This window comes from Saimiri boliviensis, chromosome 18 (genome assembly GCF_048565385.1).
Source record: "Saimiri boliviensis isolate mSaiBol1 chromosome 18, mSaiBol1.pri, whole genome shotgun sequence".
In the NCBI taxonomy this organism is placed as follows: domain Eukaryota; kingdom Metazoa; phylum Chordata; class Mammalia; order Primates; family Cebidae; genus Saimiri; species Saimiri boliviensis.
In genome coordinates, this window is record NC_133466.1 from 14,427,412 (window position 1) to 14,440,007 (window position 12,596).

At 38.3% G+C, this 12,596-nt stretch overlaps 1 protein-coding gene across 1 annotated transcript; it reads left to right on the top strand.

Moving 5' to 3' along the window:
- Nucleotides 1–8,202: 8,202 nt before the first annotated feature.
- On the top strand, nucleotides 8,203–9,133 carry KRTAP11-1 (keratin associated protein 11-1). Its single transcript, XM_003927673.4, has one exon. It carries the CDS (start codon nucleotides 8,284–8,286, stop codon nucleotides 8,743–8,745), a length of 462 nt encoding a protein of 153 aa, XP_003927722.1. The 5' UTR covers nucleotides 8,203–8,283; the 3' UTR covers nucleotides 8,746–9,133.
- Nucleotides 9,134–12,596: the final 3,463 nt, after the last annotated feature.

The following is a 12,596-nucleotide window of genomic DNA, read 5'->3' on the forward strand; positions in this document are numbered from 1 at the left end:
GATAGTAGTTTTATTTTCATGGCTAAAACAACATCTTCAGTCTCATGTCCTCTTCCAGAACATTCTCACTTCTCTATCAAGAAGTATAGTCCATTTTACCTCTCCTGGGATCTGGATGGGTCTTTGGGATGCCTTGCTATGTAAAGTACGGCAAAAATGATGGTAGATGACTTCCTAGGTCAGAAAAAGTAATATTTAATATTTTATTAATATAGACTTATCATACATAAAAATATATGAATATATTGATAAGTATATCAATATATAATATGGTTATATTAATATATAACCATATTATATATTATAACATATATTAATATAACATAATATATAATAAAAGATAATATATAATACATAATATAATACAATTCATAATATATAATACATATACATTGAGATATCATCTCATGCCAGTTAGAATGTCGATTATTAAAAAATTTGGAGACAACAGATGCTGGAGAGGATGTGGAGAAATAGGAACACTTTACACTGTTGGTGGGAGTGTAAATTAGTTCAACCATTGTGGAAGACAGTGTGGCGATTCCTCAAGGACCTAGAAATAGAAATTCCATTTGACCCAGAAATCTCATTACTGGGTATATAGCCAAAAGATTATAAATTGTTCTGTTATAAGGACACAGGTACATGTATGTTCACTGCAGCACTGTTTACAATAGCAAAAACTTGGAACCAACCCAAATGCCCATGGATGATAGACTGGTCAGGGAAAATGTGGCACATATACCCCATGGAATACTATGCAGCCATAAAAAACGATGAGTTCATGTCCTTTGTAGGGACATGGATAAACCTGGAAACCATCATTCTCAGCAAACTGACACAGGAACAGAAAATCAAACACCACATGTTCTCAGTGATAGGCGGGTGTTGAAAGATGAGAACACATGGACACAGGGGGGGAGCATCACACACTGAAGTCTGTGGGGAGGACTAGGAGAGGGACAGTGAGGGGTAGGGAGTTGGGGAGGGACAACATGGGGAAAAATGCCAGATGTAGGTGATGGGGATGGAGGCAGCAAACCACACTGCCATGTATGTACCTGTGCAACAATCCTGCATGTTCTTTACATGTACCCCAAAATCTAAACTGCAATTATATATATATGTATTTTTAAAAAATACATGATACATAATATATAAATATATTTATTATATATACTTATATATACTTACATAATATATAACAATATATAAAAACAATATATTTCTTATATATACTTATATGATATATACTTACATAATATATAAACACAATATATTTATTATATATTATATATACTTATATAATATATAATATATAAGTAATATAATAAATATATAAGTATATATTATATAATATATAAACATATAGTTATATATAATATATAATATATAATACATTATATATTTTTATATATATGTATATATTATATATATACTTATTATATATTATTATATTATATATTATAGAATATATTTTTATATATGTATATATAAGTATATATTGTTTTTATATTATTTTTATATAATATATAATTAATAAGTATATACTTATATATAAAAATATATATTATATGTTATATATAAGTATATACCATATAAGCATATGATATATATTTATTATATATATGATATGATATACATGTATCCTATATGTGATATATATATCATATATTTATATATACTCTCTTGAGGCTCTCACTCTTGGAACCAGCCTCAGTGTTGGGAGAAATACTGGTCACACAAAGAGGCCAGACATAGGTATTCCCATTATGGCAAGTGTCAGCTGCCATACGTCTGAAAGGAATGAACCTTCAGACAATCGCAGGCTCCCCATACATCTGGAGCAGCGAGGAACTGCCCTGCTGCACTTTGTGCACATTCCCAAGCCACAGAATCCATAGGCATAATAAATGGGTGCCTTATGCTCCTATGTTTTGGGGTAATTTGTTACAAATTAGTTGATAAGCAGAAGAGGGAGCAGAGCACTTGGAATGTGGTGTGTGTGTGTGTGCGTGTGTGTGTGTGTGTGTGAATGTGTGTGAATGGGAATTTTAAATGACATATTCTCTAAAATAAAGCGAATTTTGGAAAATTAAAAAAATACTAAGCTGAAGTATTTATTATTTCAATATTTATGAAACCATTGTATGAAATCATTTAAATATTTATTAAACACATTGCTGTGATTTTTATCTTGACAATTTTTGTCATTATTTTCATATCAACCTCACCATTACAAATATTATTTATGTTTAATTTTTATATTATATTAACTTTTATTATGTTTATTAATAGTAACTCACTTTAAAAAACTTGCTTAAGCTCCATTTTATGTACTATCCTCAAAATTCTGGCTTGGATAACCTAGCCTTATTTTATTAATACATTTACAAATAAATTCATGGCTAATTAAAGATATAAAGAAGTTGTCCATTTACTACCTAAAATTTTCTCCCATTTCACAGTTGGTGCATGTCTTACTTTGTTAAATAGCATCTTTTCATTTTGGAAAGAAACAGTGACACGAAACTGGCAATAGTACTTGCCAACCTTTTAGTGTTTTTGATGTCACTCTTAGGGACTGGTCTATGTCAAGGCACCAGCATAGTAGATCCAAATTATCAGGAATACATTTGAAAATCTATTAAGAATCTAGCTGCATTTCAAGACTTTTGTGGTTACTCATTTGGCCATTGAAGAAATGGCTTTAAATACCTAAATGAGACTTGCTGGATGCTCAGCTTGTGTACAAGTCTTTTCCTGGGATTGTGTGGACAGAGGCGTGCATGTATCCTTGGGACCTAAGCTAGGGATTGGAAGGCCTGCTTATTATTTCTAATTCTTTCAAACAGCAAGTATTTGGAACCTGGGTGTCTCAAACCAAGTTTCCTGAACAGCAAAGCTTGAGACTGTTTTGGAATTTTATTCCAGGGATTGTAGCACAAGGGTAGTGAAACAGAAGAGTACAGAGAGCAACCACAAGAAAATGTTATCAGGTCAGCCACTGCTGCAATCAACTCGTGCATGATGACCTGGGACTTTCTGAAATGAGTTTCAGTACTGTATTAGGCCATTTTCACACTGCTAATAAATACACACCTGAGACTGGGTAATTTATAAAGAAAACAGGTTTAATGGACTCACAGATCCACACGGCTGTGGAGGCCTCACAATCATGGTGGAAGGCAAAAGGCACGTCTTACGTGGTGGCAGACAAGAGAGAATGAGAGCCAAGCCAAAGGGCTTTCCCTTTAAAAAACTATCAGATCTTGTGAGAATAATTCACTACCACAAGGACAGTAAGGGGGAAACTGCCCCCATGATTCAATTATCTCCTACTGGGTATCTCCCACAACCAGATGAGATGAGATTTGGGTGGGGACACGACAAAGCCCTATCAAGTATTATCTACCTGGAGGACAAAAGTGGGGAGCGTTCATCCTTTGGTTTGCATTCTCTGCTGCCTACAGCTGACCCGACTTCTGGGTGGTACCTATGTGACTGCAGAGAAAATTAACATGGACTTTCCTTGCCATGGCATCAGGTAATACCCAGCCAGAAGCAAGGAGCATGTGAGTTGTCTCTAAGTGAAGGAAGCACTTTGGGATTGTACCATCACGAAACTGGCTTAAGCATGTGCAAACAGGCTACAGTAAGAAATGAAGTGAGACAGTTTCGAAGTAGTGCACAAGAATGTTTGATGTGCTTGGCAAAGATCCTCCCTGTTTGGGACTTCGTTTCTCATGAATCGGGTAAGAGAATTATATGAGAGGAATTTAAAATCCAGCATTGGAAGTCTAATTACCAACCTGATAGAGTGCTGGCCTAATGTTACACTTTTAATCCCCCAGAAAGGCAGATCAGACTAAGAAGGACTATGTTGAAAGGGTATAAGCACAGGTCAATTAAGTGATGTTAAGAAAAGACATATCTACTTCGCCTGTCTTCTACATAGATTCCAGTATCCTTACACCACAGAGTACCTAATAGGGCCTGAATAGTTCTGGATCAGGGAAGGATGATACATCTTAGGTGACTTGGTGCCCTCTCTTAGGCCCTATACATAAAAACTACTCATACTTTGTTACTAATGGGTCTACCTCTGTTTCCTTGGAAGGCCAGGACTGGAGTCCATGCCAACTACACATGGGCTTTGCGACAGCGGGGTTTGTTGTGCTGAAAAATACTTGGGATGCTACTCACCTTTCTTGACAGCACCCTGATTTTGATCTGCAATGAAGACACACATGAAAAAACACATGAATCTGAAAACAGGCATCAAGAGAGAGAATGGTTCAATTTAGAATTTTTCAACCTTGACACTGTCCTCTGAAGGTTTATTTTTACACAAGTCATGTAGCTAGTGACTGCTATTTTCAGGTTCTAAAAGCAGCAACTGGTCTTTGCTTGCTTCTTTCACCCTAGACTTCCTTCCAGCCCAAATTATTCAACCCTTCTTATGATTGATGCATTTTGAAAAGAGTTTGGAAAACGAATTTCAGTTCAGTTTTGTGGTGCAAATCACTCAGCCTCCAGGGGTTTATAATGTCTTGGCTAATAAAGATTCTGGAGATTCAACCCAGAGGTCTGTGTGAAGTTGGAAAGAAAGCAGCACAACCCTGCCAACGTGTATTTAATTTTTAAGACAACCATTAAGTTCTACACTTAAGCTTCTGAATTTCCTTTTTACATTTCTTAGGAGACAATGAATAGCTTCCAATTTGAGAGGGTGATCACCCTGAAAAAGTACAGAATGACAGCATTTCATTTCATATATATTAATTTTTGAGCAAGTTCACTATTCCTCCATTCGACGAGGCTAAGTGGTTTTCTCTGAACTGGCGTTGGTCAACATTATCATCAATTTTGTGATGGAAAAAAATCCTTTCTGTGTATCAAACCTCCAGTCTCCCTCACATGCTTAGTTCATTTTACTCTCAAATGCTTGGCCTTGTAAGTGATTGCTGTGATTCAGTTTTGAGGGAAAGAATTGCTCATTTCCAGTCTGTGATAATTATTGTATAAGGCTTAGACTGTTCTATACAAAAGAGAGCAAATTATCCATCAGTGATGAAGATAATGGGTAGTAGTTCCTTGATCTCTCCTCATCTGCTCCCATTACATACCCCTGCCCTCATTTCATGCTCTGCAGACATGAGAATAATAATCATTATAAGAATTTTTGCTGAGTTGAAGTTTCATGTTGTGCCTAACTACACGGTGATAGCAATTGGCCGTGTAATTTTTTCTTACATTTTAAGGAAAGGATGACTTATTAATTTCATTGAACAACACTGTCAAATTAAAATTGTGTAGTTTCATCAAGCTTATGTGACTGTCAGTACATGTTTCTACACTTTTGCAGCCTACAGTGAATGCAGATAAAGAGTGGAAGTGCTTGCAAGTAACAATAGAATACATGAGAATATTTAGTAGCTTGTCTACCTCTGTGCTGGATGGTGTATTTTCAGAGAACAGCAGAGAAGCGTATCTATTTTTCAAGTCTAGTTGGCAAGACCTTTCTGAGAAGTGTTATTCACAAACTCTGAAATCATTTAATATAAGACTTCAGAAATGATCTAATGTAAGCCAAAGTTTCTTTGAATAATTAATCAAAGGGATCTACTCAACATTTCCCCTCTATTTAGCACCTGAAAAATGGCAGACTCTGGAAAATGGATGAGACTGAAAAGTCAATTCACTTATCTGCTATGCTCTGAAAATTAGTTGTATGCACAGCTATTATACATAATTATAACTTCAAACTAACTTTAAGCTATTCATGTTTCTCTATTCTTTTTTTGCTTTGTTTGTAGTGACCTTGCATCTTATTGCAAGGATTAAAAATTGTTAAATTGGATACAGAATGAAGAAAACATATGAAGTAGGACAGCAGTGCTTGTGACTTACTATTTTATTTATTTCCGTTGTTAATTGTTAAAAGATAAATGATTATATTCCTTATAATGTCTTCAATGAAGTATTGATTGATTGATTAAAAATAACACATTCTTGTTCATAACTTTACGGAAGGCATCTCATCACGTTTAAGTATCCTTGGTATGAGTTGGTAGCTCAGAGACTTTGTTTTAGTGGAATCTCAACTTAGTCAAATATAAACTCCATGACCTTGGCGAGCCACCCAACATCTCTGAACTTCAGCTCCGGCATGTGACGTGATACCTACTCTGTAGAGTTGCTGTAAGAACTCAGTGAGATGAGTTGTGCAAACCTTTAACTCAATGTCTGGAAGAGAGTGGAGCACTTGAAAGACACTCATGTTCTTTTTTTTTTTTTTTCTGAAGCAATGGAAGATATTTGCCAGGGCCCTTTTATCGGTAATTTCCAGCTTTCAATGAGAAAGAGGAATCAAGGCAAAGTAATAACTGATAAAATTCTCTGCCATTCCAGGAATGTGGCAACAGGTATGGAGATGTTCTCCTTTGTAATTCTACTACTGGCCACGTTTTGGGTATTCCCACAAAGAAGTACTCTTCCACAGTAGCCTGTAACCTATGACTGGGAGAAGCCTGTAAACTACTAATCCATTTTAAAACATGCAAGCCAGGCCCTAGGACCAAGGACTCAGGCCTTCAAACACCAACTAAGATACTCTCTTTGGTGGGAAGAGTGTAGCCACAACATTTAGGAAAGTAGTCATCTCATTAATTTTGCCTAGTTCCAGGGAACACACGGTGAGTCACTGAGGGAGGGTCGGGACATTGAGGTCTGATATCTGGGAATCATGCTATTGCTCACAGCACAGCACCCTCTTGTTTGGGTGTGTCATTAGCTTCCAATTAGATGAATGAAACTTTTGCAAGTGGATTTCTGATGAGTCCTGATGTAACACTGTTTGCTTTGTGGACATTTAAAACATAGCTTATTACCTGTAGCCCTCAAATATATGGAAATCCATTTTATCCCCTTGGACTCCCCCATATAAGCTAGTTTAAAAATGAGTCATATCTTACAGCTGTTTTGGGACAGAAATACCATTGACCACTTGAAGTGATGTTGAAGTTGCTTATTTTGCCAGAGTCAGGCAGTTTATTCATCTGTGTTCAGGTGGACCAAATGAGCCATCATTCTGGTGTTCAAAATTCATTATATCGCAGTAAGATGAAATAAAAGAGAATGGTACCCTTATAGCTTCCCCAAGCATAAAAAGAATAATTAAATATTATGGCACACACTTCACACGTCTCTTCATTACCAAACATTGATTAAGTGCCTCCTTCCCCACACTCTGCCTCCCCCTTATTCCTGACCGAGACAGTGACCTTGAAGAGTCTTTAGTTTGCCTATTATTAAAATGCATTCTATCTATAAGTATCTGTGTGAAAATAAATATTTTTGGAACACATTGAGCAAATTGGGAGAAAGACAGTATACCCTTTCAAATTAACATTATGATAATTAAAAAAATTAAGTAAGCCTTTTCCACTGGCATATTAATGAGACCCAGGAGTCACTATTATCCATTGTTATTAAATCAAACATTTTAGGAATAAAGCTCATCCAATCTATTTAGAAAAGGCCTTGGCTACAAATACGTTGCACTTAATTAGCTTCTAATTTGCTTTGTCACTTGAACATAAAGGGTGGGTCTCACTGCCCTCTAGCTTTCCCACGGGCATCTTGTTTGAGTCAGCTGATTAATTTGGAGAGCCAGCTCAGACTTTGGTTACAAGTCTCTGTGTCCTTTTTCCTGGCAGATGTTGTCCTTGTAATCTTGAAACATATTTGAAGAGGTAGCTTCCTAATGAGGAGCTCCGTTAGGCATGGTATAGTGACTGATTAAGTTATGTTTAAAAGATATTAAGTCCAGTGACAAACCAGACAGGCCATTGGCTTGTAATTGGTCCTGGTATGGAGGGAGAGAGTGTGTGATGGTAGGATGGTGGCAACTTTGGTTACTGTCAGATCAATACTCATCATAAGCAAGATGAATGAAGGACAAAGTGTGGGCTGGGATGACCAATAACTTTGAAGCTGCCAACCAGCCTTCTTAATCAGACTAAGTACAGTACAGAGACTTGTGATTTAGTTACCAAACTACTAAATTTCTTTATGAGGGTAAAGGCTTCTTAAGAGACAATTAATGTGTAGATTCATAAGATGTTCTAAGGCAAGCTGGTCTGAGCCAAAGAAGCCAGGGAGACCAGGGAGAGAGCCCCACCCACCAGCGAGGATATATAAAAGCTCAGGAGCCTGAAGTGACATTCACAACTCAGGAGGTAACTTCAGCAAGCTACCTGCAGCCCTCTGTCTGACATCATGTCCTTCAACTGCTCCACAAGAAATTGCTCTTCCAGGCCAATTGGAGGACGCTGCACTGCTCCAATGGCCCCAGCTGCCACGACTTCCATCACTGATGCTGACTGCCTGGGTGGCATCTATTTGCCCAGTTCCTTCCAGACTGGCTCTTGGCTCCTGGACCACTGTCAGGAAACCTGCTGTGGGCCCACTGCTTGCCAGCCAACCTGCTATCAGCGAACTTCATGCGTCTCCAACCCTTGCCAGGTGACCTGCTCTCGGCAAACTACCTGTGTTGCCAACCCCTGTTCAACTACCTGCAGCCGGCCACTCACCTTTGTCTCTAGTGGATGTCAGCCCCTGGGAGGCATCTCCAGTGTCTGCCAACCAGTGGGCGGAGTCTCTACTGTCTGCCAGCCAGCCTGTGGGGTCTCCAGGACGTACCAGCCGTCCTGCATGTCCAGCTGCCGAAGAACCTGCTAAGTGTGTGGGAGCCGGTGAGCGAATCAAGACTCCACGACCTGCCAGCTGTTTCCAGGATCTTCCAGCACGCTGCTTGTCCCTAATAGCTCTTCATCGCTGACTCCTCTTCTGACTGCCTGACTGCTGGCTACTAGCCATGCACACGCTGTCTTTGGCACTCTCAAAGTTTTCTGGCCAGCCCTAAGCCTGTTTTAAGGGTTGCTCACTGGTGCTGTGTATGCCTCTGGATGTGTCCAGAAGCTTTACCACCCACGCCCCAGTCTCTAATGCTTTTAACATGTTTTCACTGTGCTGCTGTATCTCCTGGCCTCTGCTTTTGTATCTCTCAAAAAGGGAGCTTGTTTCGCCATGTATTTCTCAATAAACCTGCATGAGTTGGCATTGCAAATGTATGTCTCAGCAGAGTTCTTTTAAAAAAATTTCAACTTTTTATTTAGATTTGGGGGTGGGTGGGTACACGTGCAGGTTTGCTACAAGGGTGTACTGTGTGAAGCTGAGGTTTGGGGTATGATTGAACCCGTTTGTCAAGTACTGAACATAGCTCCCAATCGGTAGCTTCCCAGTCCTTTCCCTCTTCTTCTGTTTCCACTCTCTCAGTGGTAGTGCCTATCGTTTTTATCTTTATGTCCGTGGGTACTCAACGTTTAGCTCCTACTTGTTAGTAAGAACAGGTGGTATTTGGTTTCCTCAACAGAGTTCCTTGTTTGCAAATGTCTTTGCTAATCAGGGTCTATTTTTTTTTTTTCTGAATATGGGCTTAGTCATTATGCCCTGTGACCAAGCAAAGTATTATCTTATATTTTACTTGTTCGGAGAGAGTCTTCAGCTGTGTGGTGAAGTAAAGACTATGAGATTTTCTCTTCTCTTCTCTTTTCTCTTCTTCTCTTTTTCTTCTTTTCTTTTTGACAGATTCTTGCTCTGTCGCCTAGGCTGGAGTGCAGTGGCATGATCTCGGCTCACTGTAACCTCTGCCTCCTAGGTTCAAGTGACTTTCCTGCCTTAGTCTCTAGAGAAGCTGGGATTATAGATGTTCACCACTGTGCCTGGCTAATTTTTGTGTTTTTAGTAGAGCCAGTGTTTCACCATGTTGGCCAGGCTGGTTTTGAACTCCTGACCTCAAGTGATTTGCTGCCTCCACCTCCCAAAATGCTGGGATTACAGGCCAGGGCTATGAGATTTCTAGGAGTATCTTGTCTTCTACATTTCCCCCAATTTCTAGGGGCACATGGCATAACTTTTATGTAGGATAAAGAAAAGTCACCCGGAAAACCAGATACTACAGAGAGGTGTACAGGGAAGTGGGCAGCGGGATCATTGAGAGGTTCTCAGTCTTACTTAGTTAGAAGATCACAGTGGAAACATTTGCAAAAGATCTCATCATGATCAACTGGGATAGAAGGAGAAGGAGGAAGAAAGGGAAGTCAATTTTCAGGCCCTGAAATTCATCACATCAAAAAGGTGTCTCTGGCTCTAGTTTTATAGTCTCTTCACTCCTGGCAGCAGATTGGTAGAATCTCCCAACCGGGGATTCCAAATGATTGATCAAGTCAGAGCTCTGAGAAAACTAAAGCTCTGTGTTTTAGTAAATCTTCAAAAGAAGCTTAAAACCCTGTTGGCTTATATTAACACTTAGCCACACTTCTTGCTTGCTCTCCTCTGGAACTCATGTACTAAATAAAACAAACCATCTGGATAGGTGGAGGTCAACATGCTAAGTCCCTTTACCTTTTTTTTTTTTTTTTTTTAAGAAAGTGAAGACTGGCTACCAACTGGTTTGCTTTTGCCTTTCTCATCTGTTCTGTCCAGAGAAAACATCTCAATTTTCTTTTTAGAGTTCTTCAAGGAGAAACAAAAGCAGATGATTTTTACAGAAAATGGAAACATATGAGATACACGTACCGCCAACAATGGATGTCCTTTTTCATAACAGAAATGCTGGTGCCTCGTGCAGAATTTGATCTCACTCTGTGTTGTCAGTGCAAAACAGATTTCTTATTTCTCCGAAGGGTTTTCAGAGGCAAAATGTATAGATTATTTCCATATAGATGCAATATTTAAAATTTTTCCTATTGATGACTCTCTTAGGATTAAATTGGATAATGTTAGTATGTATGGCTCATGGTAACATCTCATTAAACCAAGACGTGGTTTTTTAGTCTATATTAGTTTCATGCCCTCTCTTTTTAAAAGAAGCCCTCTAGCTTTTGGGAATGCTCTGATTTATTTTCAAATAGAAATCACTCGGGGAACTCTACATTGCCCTTTCAAAACTGTTATTTACATGATTCTCATTTGTTGTTTATTTTAGTCACTCTACATATGATTTGGAAAATTCCTACTTTTAAGAAGATGACAGATTACAATTTTTTTTTTAACTTTCAGCTTTCCAGATGTCAATAAAAAATATAAGGACAGAGATGCCTTTTTTATGTTTTTATTTAGATGGTTACTTGGCTCTATCAGAGAAGATTTCTATGTTAATAATATATAAGAACACAGGTTTTGTATATATATGAACGAGCTTTTGCTTGGGCTATTTATTGTGACAGTGTGAACATTTAAGGCTGTGGTAGCTGTCTTGCAAAGCTATTTTCTTGCCTTCATTTCTGTTTGGGGAATCATCTTTTTTTGCTGTTAGAGCTATTCGATTTGTACTTGAACTTTGGAAGTTCTCTCCATTCTTTGCCTTATTACATAATAAATTGTAAAGTTTCAAAGTTTGTTTTTGAGAACTGTCTTTTAAAAGACAGGGCAGTGATGATTTCTTTCTCTTCATTTACAACCTAGAAATGCAATTTGTGTCCAGCATCTCATAGCTGCAGGGAAGGAGCATAACTTTTTCTGGTTCTGTCACTTGGGTGCAGGTTTGCTGACATTCCTAAGCCGCAGTTAGTTCATCTGTGTGTGAACAAGAGATCATGGTAGCATCTCACACCTTTGTTTTCAGGAGTAAATTGAGATAATATGCATGTAACCCAAGTATCAGCTGAGACATCCTGTCATTTAACATTGAATCACAAATAGCTCTCTTATATCCTTTTGCTGTTAGGTAGAAGTCGTGGCTATTCCCAACATCTCCAAGGAAACTGAGAATAGAGAGGTTGGGGGAAGATGCCTAACTGTTTTCTTATCTTCTTGGGCTCTGAGCTTCTAATTTAGAAGAATTAGTTCATTTCATGAATTTTCTTCCTATTTCGTGGTCAGCTTCTGTTCAGACTACCGTGATTCAGATATTTACACTTCCTTTCCATTATTTTCACAAGATCCACTTACACAAGGCATTTGTGTTTCTAACACTTTATTGAAAGTCTGAGGACAGAGGACATTTATACTCTAGTGTATATAATTTAAATTTTTTTTATCATGGTAAAATACACATATGTATATATAGCATAAAAGTTTTCATTTTAAGTCTTCTCAAGCATACAATTCAGTGGCATTAAGTAAATTCACGATATCATGTCACTATTTCCAGAACTTTTTCTCCATTCCAGACTGAAGTCTCTTGGCCATTGTCTTTGGGACATTATCTCAGGGTCCCAGCTCAAAATCAAATTTCTCCCTCTTTTTCTCGCTTCTTCCCTTCCTACCACCTTCTCTCACCCTCTCCTTTCTCCCTTTTCTCTGTTTGCCTCCTTTCCTCCCTCTCTTCCTTCTGTTTTTCTTTCAACAAACATTAGAATATCTCTAATGTACATGTAATCCCAGCACTTTGGGAGGCCAAGGCAGGCAGGTCCTGAGGTCAGGAGATTGCCAGCATCCTGGCCAACATGGTGAAACCCCGTCCCTACTAAAAATGCAAAAAAATTAGCTCGGGGTGGTGGCATGTACCTGTACTCCCAGCTACTCAG